At 38.3% G+C, this 18,154-nt stretch overlaps 1 protein-coding gene across 50 annotated transcripts in view; it reads left to right on the forward strand.

Annotated features, from left to right (window-relative positions):
• The window catches only part of MBTD1 (mbt domain containing 1), an 84,964-nt gene that overhangs the window by 38,480 nt on the left and 28,330 nt on the right, over positions 1–18,154 (forward strand). For 11 of the 50 annotated variants that reach the window (XM_028836341.2, XM_028836344.2, XM_028836343.2 and 8 more), the window contains 4 exons: positions 2,676–2,809; positions 4,098–4,212; positions 5,790–5,872; positions 16,170–16,287. In XM_028836341.2, coding sequence (XP_028692174.1) covers positions 2,676–2,809; positions 4,098–4,212; positions 5,790–5,872; positions 16,170–16,287 — 450 coding nt within the window. Of the gene's footprint in view, positions 1–2,675; positions 2,816–3,559; positions 3,677–4,097; positions 4,213–5,789; positions 5,873–13,744; positions 13,862–16,169; positions 16,288–18,154 lie in introns of all 50 variants that reach the window. The other 39 variants (XM_015119253.3, XM_028836342.2, XM_015119258.3 and 36 more) reach the window with 11 other exon arrangements.

Here is an 18,154-nt window from a genome sequence, read left to right on the forward strand (position 1 = left end):
ACCACATCCAAGCTTTTTTGTTTTTTTTGTTTTTTTTGAGACAGTCTTGCTCTATTACCCAGGCTGGAATGCAGCAGCAAGATCTCGGCTCACTGCAATCTCTGCCTCCCGAGCTCAGGTGATCCTCTCACCTAATCCTCTCAAGTACTATAGGCACATGCTACCACACCTGGCTAACTTTTGTATTTTTCAGAGACGGGCAATTTTCACCATATTGCCCAGGCTGGTCTCAAACTCCTGAACTCAAGTGATCCATCTGCCTCAGCCTCCCAAAGTGCTGGAATTACAAGTGTGAGCCCCTGCACCCTGCCCAGTCTTAGAAATTTTTGATTGCTAATTCTGTCATCTAGTATTGAATGCTGTGTCATCTAATCTTCCAGTTTTATATCATTTACAGTTTTGATAATTCTGCCCTGTTGGTCCTATTCTAGTCTTTTGGTTAAAAAGTTGAATAGCATGGCCAGGTGCGGTGACTCATGCCTGTAATCCCAGCACTTTGGGAGGCCGAGGCAGGCAGATCATGAGGTCAGGAGATCAAGACCATCCTGGCTAACACGGTGAAGCCCCATCTCTACTAAAAATACCAAGAATTGGCCAGACATGGTGGCATGTGCCTGTAGTCCCAGCTACTCGGAAGGCTGAGACAGGAGAATTGCTTGTACCTGGGAGGCGGAGCTTGCAGTGAGCTGAGATCACACCACTGCACTTCAGCCTGGGCGACAGAGCGAGACTCCATCTCAAAAAAAAAGAAAAAAAAAAAACCCTACCTGGGTGTCTTCTACTCCAGCTGAAATTTCTCAGTCATGTTGTTGGAGCTACATGAGATTTTATCAAATGTGTTAGCTCCTGTTAGTGTATATTCTTGCCGTGGTTTTATTGTAACATACCAGCCTAGTAATCCTATCATAAAAGGAAATAGCGTTTGTTGAAGCTTTGTGTGTGCTAGCGTCTGTTTTAAATACCAGAGACAGCAGATGAACAACACAGAATAAGTTTCCTGTCCTGATGGAACTTGCATCCTACTTGTGAGAATTCTAGTTTGACATGTATAATTTCTGGCAAAGATTCGCTGTTTCTTTGGGATCACAACTTTTCTATCTAGGTGTTCAGAACGTTCTTTAACAATCTGTTCTAGAATTTTTGCAACAGAAAACCATTTAGTTTTTTCTCCCAGTAGATACCCTTTGTTCACCTGCAATCTTCTGGCACTTTTATCTTTTTTCCATGATTTCTTATAGATTTGTAAGTAAGTACAGTTGTCCCCTGGTATCCATGGGGGATTGGTTTCAAGACTTCCCTCAGATACCAAAATTCACAAATGCTCAAGTTCCTTATATAAAATGGTGTGGTATTCACATATAACTTATGCACATCTGTCCATATACTTTAAATCATGTCTAGATTACTTATAGCTAATACAGTGTAAATGCCATGCAAATAATTGTTAATACTATACTGTTTAGAGAACAATAAGAAAAAAAACAGTCTGTATATGTTCAGTACAGATGCAATTTTTTTTTCCTGAAATATTTTCAGTCCACTTTTAGTTGAATCCACAGATACAGAACCCATGGAAGCACAGAGCCAACTGTACCAGTTAAACTACAGGCCTCTCCAGTTTACCTGTTTGGGTGGAGGCTTTAACTCACTAAGGCAGTTATTTGCTATGTTACTTTTTGTTTATCTTTTTTAAACTTCAGTTCTTGTGAACCTTGTTCTAATTCTACATTTCAGATTATTGTCTATTATGCAATAGTAAGTAGCCAAGAGTTCTGCTGTCCCACTATCACTGGTTAATAATAGAGCACCTACGTCAAACTTTTTTTTTTTTTTTTTTTTTTTTGACTCAGGATCTCCTTCTGTTGTCCAGGCTAGAGTGCAGTGGTGCGATCATAGCTCACTTTAACCCTGAACTCCTGGACTTAAGCAACCCTCCTGCCTCAGCCTCCTGAATAGCTGAGACTACAGGTGTGTGCCACCATGCCCGGCTCTTTTTTATTTTTATTTTTTGAAGAGACTAGATCTTGCTCTCTTGCCCAGGCTGGTCCCATCCTCCTGGCCTTGAGCCAGTTATCCTGCCTCGGCCTCCCACAGTTCTGGGATTACCGGCATGAGTCACTGCACCTGGCCTCTACCTCAAATTTGAACCCATTCCTTTTTTCTTGTCCCCCAAACATAACTTGAAGGAATCTTCATATAGCTCTTAGCATTTTTCCAAGTATTACCTCTTTTTAAGTTTCAACCTTTGCAGTATTTTAAAGGCCTCTGTTATACTTTGTTATTAATCTTCAATTGTGTGGCACTTTTCATCTTTCATGTGTAATCATTTCAAAAGCTGGAATTTGTTGTATATGAAAATGCCTGGTACATGGTAAGCACTAAGGAAATGTCGGTTGAATCCAGCGTATCTGCCCTGTTTCTGTTGACCCTTTGCAAAGCCTTTCAGACCTCAAGCTACTATCAGACCTTCTAGAACCCATCACCATGGCACAATACCAGTGTTCTCTCTGACTTCTCTGTGCAGGCTTCTTTATCATTTGTATAGGAGATAGAAGAAATGTTCAAGGCAAATTTTTAAATTAAAACTTTCAGATGGCAGGATAAATTATTTAAACTGTTAGATGAAGATTGCTTTTATTATATCATAATGCCAGTGTTTTTATTTTGTTAATTAGCTACCTGTGAGATGTGTGGGATGGTTGGCGTCCGAGATGCTTTTTACTCTAAAACAAAGCGTTTCTGTAGCGTTTCATGTTCAAGAAGTTACTCGTCAAACTCCAAGAAGGCAAGCATTTTGGCCAGACTTCAGGTAACGGTACAGAAACCTTCTTACTTATATCTGTTATTTCTATGGCTTTCACCATTTATCTGTCATTTGACTGTGATTCGCTGCACTTCACCTCTGCCCACTCAGTTACTGTTTTATACCCACATCTTGAGGAAACATGTGAGCCCCAAACTTTGTTCAGCCTATAAAATTGGAAAACTATTTTAAATGGATAAGACATACTATCCAAAATAAATGATTATTTGCATAAGTTAATTAAAATATCCTTTTTCCAAATAAGTATAAACACTTTTTTATATACAGAAATCGAAGACATTTTCCTGTTTCCCTTTGTTTCCTTTTGTGTTAACATCAAGGTAGAATCTTTCATCATTTGGGGGGAAATAATTTAATCTCTGGTTTTATTTTCTCATCTCCTCGCTTTGTACTTTTTAGTACAATCCATTTGATACCTTGACCAAATGTATTTGGTTAATCCAACTAACCTTTTTGACAACGCTCATGGTATGGAAAGAAAATCGTCTTGCTTTAAATGTACATCAGTGCCTACAAAATGACTGGAGACTTGACCGTTTGACTAAGTTCTTACTATTGTATCATGTAAACAACTTTTTAAAGGCATTAACTTAACTGATTTTTGCAGTATTTTTATTGGATGATCACAGTGTTCTCATTTAATTTATTATTGTGATCATTATATAGCACTGAAAGGGTTATTTAAATCCTCCAAATTAAGGAAATACATCACTTAGATGTATTTCTATATTTCAGATAGACAGTACCTAAAGATCCTGAGCAGTGGTCTGTACCCAAATGGATGGCAGTTTGTCACACTGTGAATTTGGCCCATGATCATTTTGTCATTGATCTTTTGCGTTAGCACTAAAGGTATAAACCTCAGTCACTTGCTCTTTGAACATTAAATTATCTTCTCTTACCATATAAATAGCAATGCTTGGCAACCTGCATGAGTAAATAACCACTGGTTCTATCTACTATAAGAAGGAATCAAGTATCCACCACAGCCTATATTTTAACATCTTGTGGGATATAATTTTTTATTAACATATTAATTTGCGTATTGCTGTTGTAGTCTATGCCAGCTCTGCTACCCATATTAGATAACTACATTGTAGCAGAACTCCAGAAAAAAATTCTCATGTTAAAATTCTTGTATGTTTCCTCTGCTTTAATAATTTTCTAAACCCTCAATGTTTACTGAAGCAGAATGTGTAGTATGCAGTCCAGTTAAATTGTGGTGGTGGGGGGATGAAAAAGAATCCTATTTACTTAACTTTTCTTGTTTTAGGGTAAGCCTCCAACAAAGAAAGCAAAAGTTCTTCAGAAGCAACCTTTAGTTGCTAAGCTAGCCGCATATGCTCAGTATCAAGCTACCTTGCAAAATCAAGCAAAGACAAAAGCAGGTAATATTGGTGAATCTGACAGAGATGAAATATTTGATATTGATTCGTTTAGTGTTAATTAATTTTGTAATTAATTAAATTGTAATTTTGAATTCTGTTTAAGCTGTTTCTATGTCCTGTTTAGCACATTACGGCTCTAAGCTTCCTAATGGTTGTTTAGATTTCAGTAAATTACTCTAGAAGATTATAGTTGCATGCATAAGTTCAGGTGCTTTTGGCAATCTCCTTAATGTTTTTGTTTGGTTTATTATTTACGTTTCATGTACTGATTCTCTGAATTGCGAAGATATTAGGCAAAGAAATAGGACATTCAGCAGGCTTCAAAGGGATTGTGAGAAGAGGAGTAGTAAGAGGAAGAGATTAAGGAAAGGATCATTTCTAATAAGAGTTTTTTTTTGGTTTGTTTTTGTTTTTTTGTTTTTTTTTTCTTTTGGAGACAGAGTCTTGCTTTGTCACCCAGGCTAGAGTCCAGTGACGTGATCTCGGCTCACTATAACCTCTGCCTCATGGGTACAAACAGTTCTCATGTCTCAACCTCCCTAGTAGCTGAGACTACAGGTGCACGCAACCACACTCGGCTTATTTTTGTATTTTTAGTGAAAATGGGGTTTCACCATGTTGGCCAGGCTGGTCTAGAACTCCAGACCTCAAATGATCCACCCACCTCAGCCTGTCAAAGTGCTAGGAATACAGGTGTGAGCCACAGCGCCCAGCCAGAAGATTTTTAATAGAAGTAAATAGAAAGTGAGGCAGTAAGTGAGTAAATAGAAGGGCAATAAGTGAGTAATGAGGAGAGCAATAAGAGAGTAAATAGTGAGAAGGGCAACAAGTAAGTAAATAGAAGAGGCAATGAGTGAGTAAATAGAAGTAAATAGAAAGTGAGGTAATTAAAAGTGATATGGGGTAGGTATCTCACTGAGGTACATGGCAAGAACTGAATGGAAATAAAAACACAAAAGCAGCCACAGCAGTGTTTGTCATTCTGTACACTTCTCTCAACTTCTCTTTGCTCCCCTTAACTGAAGAGCTTGTACCTCACTTCCTCAGGAGCATGTGTCATGTATAGAACAGTTAAGAAACTCCTGGCCAGGCGTGGTGGCTCATACCTGTAATCCCAGCACGTTGGGAGGCCAAGGCAGGTGGATCAGGAGATCACGAGTTCAAGACCAGCCTGGCCAATATGGTGAAACCCCATCTCTACTAAAAATACAAAAATTAGCTGGGTGTGGTGGCACGCACCTGTAGTCCCAGATGTTCGGGAGGGTGAGGCAGGAGAATCACTTGAACCTGGGAATCAGAAGTTCCAGTGAACCAAGATTGCACCACTGCTCTCCAGCCTGGGTGACAGAGGGAGACTCAGTCTCAAAAAAAAAAAAAAAAAAAGAAACTCCTGTTTGTTTGCAAATATGATATAAGCCAAAGCTCATGCTATTTAGAGAAGTTATTTGATCTTAAAGAAGATGTTCTTTAAATGGGATAAATTAATTTTATGTCCTTTCACACATTTTAACCGTGATAACCTTCTTATAAATAAAAGATGTGAGAATTGTAATATACGTAAATTTGTTTGATTTTAGCAGTCTCCATGGAAGGTTTCAGCTGGGGTAACTACATCAATAGCAATAGCTTTATAGCTGCGCCAGTTACCTGTTTTAAACATGTAAGTACAGAATTTCTCACCTTATTTTGAAGTACTTAGTCATTGTTTAAATCTGAAGGTACAATAACACCTAAGCATCTTATCCTTAGAAGGTGTTTGTTTTTATGCCTTGTAATTGAAATCCTTCTTTTATTATTATACTTAATAATAGTTAAAAAGAACTTATGTAAGTTTTGTAAGTACAAGTTTCCTATAAAGAAATTGCAGTTTGAAGTTATTTTAAACAGGGAGAAGTACTAGTCTTCTAAGTACTAATTTTCTTTTATAATATATTTGTTTTTTAAATTTTTTGGTAAAGATACGGTCTCGCTATGTTGCCCAGGCTGGTGTCAAACTCCTGGCATCAAGCAGTCCTCCCACCTTTGCCTCCCAAAATGCTGGGATTACAAGTATGAGCCACCACACCCAGCCTCATCAGATGTTCATATTAAGTTGAACTGCTACTTTATCCGGGCACAGTGGCTCAACTGTATTCCTAGCAACTTGGAAGAATGAGGCAGGAGGATCACTTGAGGCCAGGAGTTCAAGACCATCCTGGGCTACATAGTGAGACTTCTTTTCTACAAAAAATAAAAGTAAGTGAAATTGCTAGTATTGTGTATCAAAAATATGCATATTGACAGTGTCATACGATTTGACCTAACGGAAACCATTCATTGTGTATGTTACTTAAATATGCAGTTTGACCTGATAATTCAGAAGAGGAAGGATCTTTTTTCTAATTTTTTTGTCTCCAAATGTTAAGTCACAAAACAAGGAACTATTAGGTAGTAACATAATATTGTGAGCTGAAATATGTGCTGTATATATATCGTGAGAAACCCTTTAAAAGGTTTTCTTTTCAGCAAGTGGATTGTTACAGAGCATTTAAAATAATTTAGAATTGTGTTTAAAATATATCTGATGGCAAGTTCTTTCCTTTTGATTTATTCCTTTAGATTTCATTAATTCTCTCCAATACTTTTTTAACCTGACTACAACTTTAATTAATACTTAAAGATCCTTTCTGCTGCTATCTGTGTTTAAGAAGAAAAGAGAATTTAGAAAATACATGAACTTTGGTTTGCGCTTAACATTTTATTAATTTAGGGCTTTAGGCCAGGCACGGTGGCTCCCAGAACTTTGGGAGGCCGAAGCGGGCGGATCACCTGAGGTCAGCAGTTCAACCAGCCTGGCCAACATGGCGAAACCCCGTTTCTACTAAAAATACAAAACTTAGCCAGGGGTGATGGTGGGCGCCTGTAATCCCAGCTACTCGAGAGGCTGAGGCACGAGAATCACTTGAACCCAGGAGGCAGAGGTTGCAGTGAGCCAAGATTGCGTCACTGCACTCCAGCCTGGGCAATAGAGCGAGACTCAGTCTAAAAAAAAAAAAGAAAAAAAAATTAAGGCTTTATTTTTAGATAACAGCATGTGAACAAAACTGAGCTTAGGTTCCTGTTGTAGAAATCTGAGTGAATTTTCACTCATTTATGGCCTTAGTAAAGGAGTTTGATCAAAGTCAAGTATATTAATTTGCTAATTCTCATTCTTGAAAATACGATATGAAGCCCTTAGTCAGTGACATCTTGCCTTAAATGGCATCTTATTTCTGTGTAAAGTAGGTGATTTATTTTGCTGTAATGTTGATAATAGTGTCATATTTGTGAGAAATATTCCATACACAGCAATGGCAGTTTTAAAGAGAGATCTTTAAAAAGAAAATCTTTAACTCTCTTCTCTTGGTATATTACTTTCCTGAAGGTCAGAAAGTTCTCAGTTACAGTAACTCTTTCATCTCAGATTCCTGAAACATTTGTCCGTTGTCTCCTTCTGAATGGCCTTTCTCTCTCTTTGTATCTATTTTTGTGTTATAAACCATATAAAACTGTTTTCTGTAAGTAGTCAGGGTATTAAAAAGAATAGCATTTCAACCCCAGAAGCATATTTTATTTTCTGTCCAAATCTTTGAATTGTTATACTGTTATATTAAAGTTATTTATGAGAAAATCTCTGTGGTAGTAATGAACTTGATTGACTTTGTTCAACTCTGCCTTTTTTGAGATTGAAATGTTCTATCATAGGGGATCGAGCAGCTAACCTCACCACACAATTAATGATAAGAATGTGGAGCCTCTGCTTTCTCACTCAGAAGTGAGGCATCTGTTTCTCAATTATGTAGACCCAGTGCCTTCCTGTTCCATTTACCTCTGTTTACTGCCTTCTCCTTATCAAACAGGAAAAATGTGTCTTAGTAATTCCTTGGTATGTTTTTGTACAAAAAGCTTGCTTTCTTACCTTAACCGGCATATTCATTTGAAGCCATTTGGTTAAGGGGGCCATACCTCATGCTGCACTTGATTTTGTCCTTTAGAGTTGACTCCTGCTGGTTGTCCCCTCCGAGACAGTTTTCTGGGTCTCTAAGGAGAGTTACTAGCTTTGTCTTTAGAAAACCTATAGTCAGGAGCTAAGAGTACAAGATCCTGCCTTGTATCATCAAAGTCTTCTAAGACTTGACACTTGCTCTGAAACTGGTTTATTAGACAGGAAAGCCTCTTTGTTCCAGACTCTACACCTGCCTTCTCTTCTACTTGAGTACAAGTTGGGAGCTTTTCCTGCTCCTAGGGGATTATTTTTCAAGCACAGTTTACGAAAGAACACCCAGCAAGTAACATGTAACACGGAAGCGGAGCTGTCGTGATTGCATCAGGAATTGGGATGGGGGTGCTGTCAGAGCCCTGGCTTCTTTAACTTAACCCAGCCTCTTCTAGAATAAGAATCCCAGATAAATACTTTCTATTTTGTAGCACTTAGATATTATTGTGATTAGTTCTAAAATCATAGAATTTCAAGAATATGATTCTTTCCATGGTCTGTCTATAAGCTTCTGAGAATGAACTTTCTACAGAGTAGATCATACGACTATATCCTTTTTGATAATTCCTGTAACTCTTCATAGTGTCTTATACTCAGTCACTCAATTACAACAGTATCGTACAATTTTTTTTTTTTATAATCAGCAATGGAAATCAAGTCCCAATTGTCATTTAGTATATCTACTTAGGCTGGGCACAATGGCTTACACCTGTAATCCCAACACTTTGGGAGGCCAAGGTAGGAAGATGGCTTGAGGCCAGGAATTTGAGGCCAGCCTGGTGGTCAACATAGCAAGACCCTATCTCTACAAAAGTGTATGTGTGTGTATATGTGCATATATACATGTGTGTGTATGTGTATATATGTGTGTATGTGTGTATAATATACACACACATATATTTTAGTATAATATACTAAAAAACTGTATATTATGATTGGCTGATATGTTTTTTATTGTATCTAGGGGTTAGTTTTTCAGACCTTTTATTTAAGCATCATAATTGCCCTTTTTTTGTTGTTGTTGTTGTTGTTTTTTGCTTGCCATATATTGGGTAAGAAGTCCCCTTTTCTCTAACAAAAATCTTAGACCTCAGAACACAGGATAAGAGGAAACTGCATTGATTGTTCTGGCAGAGATGGGGTGTTGCTACCAGAGCCTTGGCTCCTGACATTTGAACACCCCATCCTTGACAGTTCCTGAGGCTGGAAACCACTAAATTGGGTAATATCACTTTTAATTAATGCTAAATCATATGGTCACAAAGCTAGAAGGCATCTTTAAAATCATTTGGTTCAGCTAGTCCATGTCTTATAAATGAAGAATTCTTGCTACTTTTTTGAGTAGCTGGACTATAATTTTCAGCTTTGGGCTTTAACCCATTTTTCATAATGCAAGTCTTTTTTTTTTTTAATGTGTGTTTTATTTAAGCCCCTAAGAGCAGTATCCATATCTATCCTAATGGTGGAAAAATCTCCAAAATAATAATGCCAGTTAGGTGCAATGTATAGATCAAAGAAATTAACAGATTATTTTCTATTAGTAATTTAACTTTAACCCAGCGGAGCCTTCAATTGATGTATGTGTATTCAGAACATTTGGCTTTAAAGCACTGTAGCCAAGAGCAATGGCTCACACCTGTAATCCCAGCACTTTGGGAGGCCAAGGCAGGAGGGTCAGTTGAGCCCTGGAGTTTGAGACCAGTATGGGTAACATAGTGAGACCTCATTTCTACAAAAAAAATTAGCTGGGCATGGTGGCACATGCCTGTAGTCCCAGCTACTCAGGAGGCTGAGGGGAGGGATTGCTTGAGCCCAGAAGGTCAGGACTGCAGTTAGCCATGATCGTACCACTGCACTCCAGCCTAGGTGACAGAATGAGACACTGTCTCAAAAAATAAATAAAAATAAAGCACTCTTCAGGCCGGGCGCAGTGGCTCACGCCTGTAATCCTAGCACTTTGGGAGGCCGAGGCAGGTGGATCATGAGGTCAGTAGTTTGAGACCAGCCTGACCAACATGGTGAAACCCCGTCTCTACTAAAAATAGAAAAAAAAATTAGCTGGGCGTGGTGGCGGGCGCCACCGTGCAACTTGGGAGGCTGAGGCAGGAGAATTACTTGAAACCGGAAGGCGGAGGTTGCCGTGAACTGAGCTTGCGCCACTGCACTCTAGCCTGGGCAATAAGAGCAAAACTCCGTCTCAAAAATAAATAAATAAAGCACTCTTCATTATTTTTTAATTACTTAAAGACTTTAAATTGAAGCACTTCTATTTCCCATTATTTGCCATGTGAAATCAAGTAAAACTTTTTTTTCCCCTAGGTATTATAGCACGGGCCAAAATGTATAAATGAACATAAAGTCGTCTTTTTTCAGTTATATATTTATAGACTTCAGATTTCTTCTGTTTGGTACCTAAACTAATAATCTCATATCTTACTGATGCTGTCTTTACTTAGATCAGAAATGTTAAAATCATCCCATTTTCTCTCTCATACAGTTGTAGTTTGTACCAAAAAAAAAAAAGTCCTTTGTACACATATATGCAGAAGCTTTTCAGCTGAGTTTATCATACTTTCTCTTTTCTTTTTTTTTTTTTTTTTTTTTTTGAGACAGAGTCTCGCTCTTTCACCCAGGCTGGAGTGCAATGATGTGATCTCAGCTCACTGAAAACTCTGCTTCCCGAGTTCAATCGATTCTCCTGCCTCAGCCTCCTGAGTAGCTGGGATTACAGGCCCGTGCCACCACACTCGGCTAATTTTTGTATTTTTAATAGAGAAGAGGTTTCACCATGTTGGTCAGGGTGGTCTCGAACTCCTGACCTCGTGATCTGCCCTCCTCAGCCTCCCAAAGTGCTGGGATTACAGGTGTGAGCCACTGTGCCCGGCCACATACTTTTTCATTCTGCCTCCACAGATACCCTCTTGTTACTTACGTGACATATTCTAATCCTCTTTCTTGTGCCTGACCTATATGTATGTCAGCTTTTTTGAAGGGATAAAGTTACCATGTTTTTTTTGTGGTGTGTATCATGTATACTTTCAGGTTTTAAGGAAAGAAAAGGCCCTTTTGTGTATGTACAGTAGCAATAGTTTAGAATAAAACTCATTATCTATTTCTCAGGTATGTGCTTGTTAGTAAAATCTTTTTCAAGTGAACTAATTTTTTTTTCCCTAGTCGTGACCCCACACACAGGACTGTATTAAAGGTTGGAAAAAAATCATATTACTTCATCTCCATTTTAACTAAAGTTAAAATCTTCAAGGTAGCATCCTAGATTGCAGAATTTTCCTTCTAATGGAAATAAAACTTTAAATTAGTTTCTGGTACTTATTAGTGCTCCATCTCAGTTAGCTAGTCTGAGTGTTGCCATGAAATAAATTCTCCACAGGAAAGCAGTGAAATAAACATTACCTGTCTTGTCTTTTTTTTTTTTTTTTTTAAACAGTCACATTCCTTCGCCCAGGCTAGAGTGCAATAGCACGATTACAGTTCACTGCAGCCTCGACTTCTTGGGCTCACGTGACTCTCCCACCTCAGCCTCCCAAGTAGCTGGGACTACAGGCACACACCACCATGCCCAGCTAATTTTTTGTATTAATTTTTTTCTATTTTTGGTAAAGATGGGATTTCACCATGTTGCCCAGGCTAGTTGCGAACTACTGGGTACAAGCAATCCTCCCACCTTGGCCTCCCAAAGTACTGGAATTACAGGCATGAGCCATCACACCTGGCCCTGTCTTTCCGTATGTTTTAAAGAAAGCCTAACTTAAAATTTTTTTTTTTCTTTTTTTTCTTTTTTTTTTCTGAGATGTAATATTGCTCTATCATCCCCCAGGCGGGAGTGCAGTGGCGCCATCTTGGCTCACTGCAAACTCCGCCTCCTGGGTTCAAGGGATTCTCATGCTTCAGCCTCCTGACTAGCTGGGACTACAGGTGCGTGCCACCACACCCAGCTAATTTTTGTATTTTGGGTAGAGACAGGGTTTCACCTTGTTAGTCAGGCTGGTCTTGAACTCCTGGCCTCAAGTGATCTGCCCACCTTGGCCTCCCAAAGTGCTTGGCATGAGCCACCACACTGTGCCAATTCTTTAGTGATACTGGTTTAATACGGTTTTTTCAAAAAAATTATGGACTGTTTTATGCGTTTTGTTGTTGTTGTTGTTGTTTTGAGATGGAGTCTTGCTCTGTTGCCCAGGCTGGAGTGCAATAGCACGATCTTGACTCACTGCAGCCTCCGCCTCCTGGGTTCAAGTGATTCTCCTGCCTTAGCCTCCCAAGTAACTAGAACTACAGGCATGTGCCACCATGCCCAGCTAATTTTTGGATTTTTAATAGAGACAGGGTTTCTCCATGTTGGCCAGGCTGCTCTTGAACTTCTAACCTCAGGTTATCCACCTGCCTCAGCCTCCCAAAGTGCTGAGATTACAGGCCTGAGCCACCACACCCGGCCGCCTTTCAAATTAGTAACCAGTGCTTCCTGTCTTTTTACATATGCATAGCATTATTTCAGCCTTAATCTTACTTCCACCCCAGGCATCCCATTTTCCTTTTTGTCCTCTCCTTGGACTCATCTACCTGCTACCACCACCCTAAAAGATAGATTCTGGTATCAAAAGGTGAGTGGAGGACAGGCACAGTGGCTCATACCTGTAATCCCAGCACTTTGGGAGGCTGAGGCAGGCAGATCATCTGAGGTCACCAGTTAAGAGACCAGCCTGGCCAACATGACAAAACTAAAACTACAAAAATTAGCCAGGCTTGGTGGCACCAGCCTGTAATCCCAGCTACTCAGGAGGCTGAGGCAAGAGAATGGCTTGAACCTAGGAGGCAGAGGTTGCAGTGAGCCGAGATTGCACCATTTCACTCCAGCCTGGGCGACGGAGTGAGACTCTGTCTCAAAAAAAAAAAAAAAAAAAAAAAAGGGTGAGTGGACTTTATGGAGAAGACAGGAACAGTTTTGTTTTTTTTTTCTTTTTCTCCTTTCTACCAGAAAATTCTAGTAAGTAGTACTTAGGAACTCTCATTTCTTTCTACTTAAATTTCTGTAATGTTTTCTCCCCTTTTTGGCCAAATAATATTTCATCATTCTCTGCTATATGTACTTTGCCTGTTAGTCTGAAGACATTTTAATGATGGCTTTTTGTACATTTGCCATCTGATTGGGATAAATTATTCCTTCTTGGTTACCTATATGCGACCTCAGGTCTTGTCTCTGCCCACTTACAGATTAATATTAAAGATTGTATGGTTATCTTTGGTTGGCAGCTCTGCAGAGGGAAGTCTCTATGTCTGCCATAAATCATCGTGTGTGCAGTGCATCAGCCCCCTGAGAGTCTGAATACTAGCCAGCTGAGCTGTTGGACCATCTGGGAATGATCTTGAAGTCCAGCAAATAAGACTTCCCACCCAGTTATTTTCTTACAGTCATGTGGAGGTTGTCATACATTTGTGTTGGGGACCCCTCAGCATTTGGATTTGGCCATGTCCTGCAGGACCTGATGACAGCTTACCTTGCAGGGAAGGAGAGTCGCTCCCAGATAGCCCTCACGAGTGGCCCTGGAGCAGGAAGTGGTGGAGCAGATCTTCCTTGTTTGGGAGGAGCCTGAGGTGGACCTCGCGTCCTGAGTCTGGAAGGTAAATTTGTTGTTACCTGTAAATTATGGTTCTGCTAGTTCATGCTATGCCAATCCAGACTTTCAGAGGTATCCCTCCTGCCAGCAAGCGAAGACAGATGACTTGGACGAAGATGGCTGTCAGGCCCTGGGTCATTTAGTCTTCCACAGTTAAGAATATTCATTTTAAACTAAAGGGCAGACATATCTATGAAATTACCATATTATTTCAACACATTGAGCACATACTATGCTATGACTGTGGTGCTCTTTCTTGTTGATGTTTTTGTTTCTTCATTTTTTTTTCTTAGAATGAACCATATGGATTGGTTTAAGAGGGCCTAGCAGAACCACAACCTTACAGGCAAGAACAAATGTCACTTTCTGCTACTTTCTCCTATACCAATCCAGACTGTAGGGACCAAAAGTATCCTCCACCAAAGTGAACATAATTTTTTAAGCAAGCATATTGACATTTTGTTTTCTTTAATAAAATAGTATTAAAAGTTTTCTTCCAACAAATGTTAAGGCTTTAAAAAAATAAAAGTCAATATGACAGATTGTCACATTTAGCTCAAAAGGGAATACTGTATGCCAAACTCACCAGTGACCCCCAGCTCATTAGCATAAGCACGCCTCTTTCTTCTCAGTGAAAAATAAACCCAATTCACAAATTTGGTAACCAGACAAAGAGGGATGGATGCTGCACTGCATTCATTTAACTGCATCTCTCTGCTCTAATTGGTACATCCTCACAAAAATGCATACATGATCTTTGTGTTAATATATGTTAGCTTAGTTTATGTTACCTGTCTTCCTTCTAGTTTCTCCTTTTTTGATCATATCTGCTGGCAATAGGGATGGCCCTACAGTCTAGAATGATATAGGGGAAAGATAGCAGAACCTGAAGAGTCCAGTCTTTCAGTTTAAAAAAGAAGAGGTAGTCACAATGAATATATTATTTTTTGCACAAGTCGAGGCGATAATTATATGTACCCTTCCAGAATCGCAAATAGTTGAGCTAGTCCATGTCTGCCAGTTACTGAGTTATACTCATTGCTTACTATTTAAACCATTAGCCATTAATTGATTCTCTTTGGTTTCTAGACGTATCCAACTTCGGTATTTGACATTCTCTTCCTCTCCTTCAGAAATTCCAGAAACTACTGAGAGAGTAGGGGTTGAATGTTGTTTTAGGCTAATCCTCCTGTTGGGTGAGCATCCACCAAAGTAGGAGGGGCCTTGCATGGAGGACATTTGCCTAATGTTCAAATTGGCTAGTTCATGTAACTCCTGGATATCTTTGCTCATCTTTGAGCTTTGAGGCTATTTTGGTTTTTCCTGATTTGTTCATACTATCAAGTCTTTTACAACCTCACATAATCCTTTTCTTTGTGATCAAGGTTCTAAATTTAATGAGAAGCTGATTATCCAGAGCAACACAAATTGTAGTATTATCAGCATTTATATTCTTAAATGTGCTTATTTGATTTAATTTACCATTGCATAAGTTCCAAGTAATTGTGAATTACCTTGAATTTTAAAAATTAAAATACAGTGGAAACTGTACTTCGGGAACATCTGTTAGATTTTGGAAAATCCCTTCATGGTGCTCATTTAATTGATTTTCCGAGTCCCCATCTTAACCATTTGCTGTGGGAGGCTAGTGATTACCAGTTCTCACATTGGAAGTTTTCTCTTTATAGTAATTTCTACATGAGAAATTTTGAAATAATTGAAATAGTTTACCATGGTACTCGTCTCCAAAACTCTTCAACTCCACCTTCTTAATAACTTTATTCAATGCTTTTCCCTCATGTCCATCTTTGTGGACTCAATTTATATTCTGTGAATTTAACTTAAATTGAAAATTTTCGTTTCTCTTATTCATATTGTTGGAAACCACATTGCTGATTGGAATTGTTTTTCTTTCTGCTCTTTGGCCAGATCTTTTTAAATTAGAAATTAGGATAAAGTATATTCATTCAGTACATATTAAAAATAATAAATTTCTTAAAACAATTTAATCCTATTAAATCTGCTATTGAGTTTGTAATTCCACTCTTAGAAAAATTGCTGCTTAAATCTTATATTAGGACAGTATCAAATTTTGAAGTCAGCATGAATCTAGTCTAACATATGTGAATTCTCTCTTCATCTTGTTTGTCACTGAAACTGACTTTTTCCAGATAGAATTCTATGAAACAAACGGAATTAAAATGGCATTTTTAGTTTAATATTCCTATTATTGATGGTAATGCTTAATTTTCATTGATATGTTTTAGACTTTATGTTAATAAGACAATAATTTAATGATTTTTATATGACAGGCACCTATGGGGACCTGCTGGGGTGATATCTCAGAAAATGTGAGATTAGAAGTTCCCAATACAGACTGCAGCCTACCTACCAAAGTCTTCTGGATTGCTGGAATTGTAAAATTAGCAGGTGAAAAGCATGAATAATAATTTAGAAGAAAATGCAGTGATCCTTGTAACCTTTTGTAAAAAAGCATGTTTATAAATTTTGCAAGTATTGCCAAATAAAAAATACGTTATGATAGAGGGCAGAGATTGGCAAATTGTTTTCCGTGAAAAAGCCAAACAAATATTTTCAACTTTGCAGGCCGTATGATCTCTATCACAGCTATTTGTCTCTATCATTATAGCATGAAAGCACCCTTAGCAATACATAAAAAAATGGACATGATTGCGTTCCAGCAGAAATTTGAATTTCATATAATCGTTATGTATCATGAAATATCCTTTTTTCTCTTCAACCATTAAAAATGTAAAAGTCATTCTTAGATCACAGTCATAAAAATAATCCAGCAATAGACCAGATATATAGGCCATAATGTGTATGTCACTTTGAAAAGTAACAGAGGTTGAGATACTAAAAAATTGATAAGAGCTGGCCACAGTGGCTCACACCTGTAATCCCAGCCCTTAGGGAGGCAGAGGCAGGAGGATAACTTGAGCCTAAGAGTTCAAGACCCACCTGGGCAATATAGTGAGACCCATTCTCCATTTAAAAAAAAAAAAAAAAAGTGATAAGAACCTTAATACCAAATTTATACAATTGTTGATAATTTTATGCATCTTGAGTTCTTCCTTTCTCTTTATTCCCACTGCCTCCACCATACCAAGCCCTTTACTGCTCATGAAATAAACATGTTAGGAATCTACTGTGCTAGACAATGTGGACAAAGGATGATATCCAGAAGTATAAGGCTTGTATTTTTTCCAGCATGTTCACATCTGCCAAATGTTGACTACTACCAGGCATTAATATGACAAGGTACTCAGTGAGCAGTGTAGTCGGGCAGTGTAGAGGAGAGGCAGGCAGCCACTCATAAGAAAAGTTATCTTTTACTACTGTGACAGATTTCTAACTCCTGCTACTCTCTAGTTTTATTTCCGGCATTCTCCTCAAAACACTGCAGACTGCTCTACTGTGTACTGCTAATTGACTTAATTTACCTAAAAATTATTTTAAATTTATTTTTATGTTCAAGCATCTTTTATGGCCTCTTTGTACTTAAAGGATCAAGATGGCCAGCGTTTATGGCATTCATGGCTATTGATGAGTTGCTCCATATACCACATGCCAGATGTGTTGTAGTTCTCCAGCATAAATGATCTGTTGTGATGAGGCCAATCTCCCTCCCTCCTTTATACAAGCATGTTTTTGTCACCTCTGTGCCTTGGGTTACTCTTGCAAGAGTGTCCCAACTCTGTACTTAACTGTACTGCTACCCAGGTCAATTCCCCATCTTTTTCTTGAAACATTTTCCCAGCTGTATAAGCATTCGCTAAATGCTTGTATTAATCTCTACACTGTAATTTAAAACAACAGCATATTATCTTTGCCCTGGGTGTTTAAGTTAGTTATATTTAAATAGCTCTTAAAATCAGTGCATTTACTATCCAAAAATTACTTCTTCCTTCCATCTCCGATTTTACATTTCTCTTTTATCTAACTGCATCATATATCTTCTTTAAGCCACTTTAATGCCATTGTAGAAGTGAGCCTAATGTTAACCAGAAGCTAGAGTCAGCAATAATTAGCAAACTCATAAATTGTTCTAAGAAATTATTGGATTTTAAAACTGAACATTTAATGCTATAAATTTTCACAGACATGAAAATGCTGACTGAACTTGTCTCCTAGCCTGAAATACACATATATTGGCGTTTTTCTGTTTCATTAAAGACCTTAAATTAAATCTTAATCTTTTGTCAACATAAAGTTGATAAAATTATAAATAGGATATATTACATATTTTTTGTACTTTCCAAGAATAAGGCTTCCT

Source organism: Macaca mulatta, chromosome 16 (genome assembly GCF_049350105.2).
Source record: "Macaca mulatta isolate MMU2019108-1 chromosome 16, T2T-MMU8v2.0, whole genome shotgun sequence".
Classification (NCBI taxonomy): Eukaryota; Metazoa; Chordata; class Mammalia; order Primates; family Cercopithecidae; genus Macaca; species Macaca mulatta.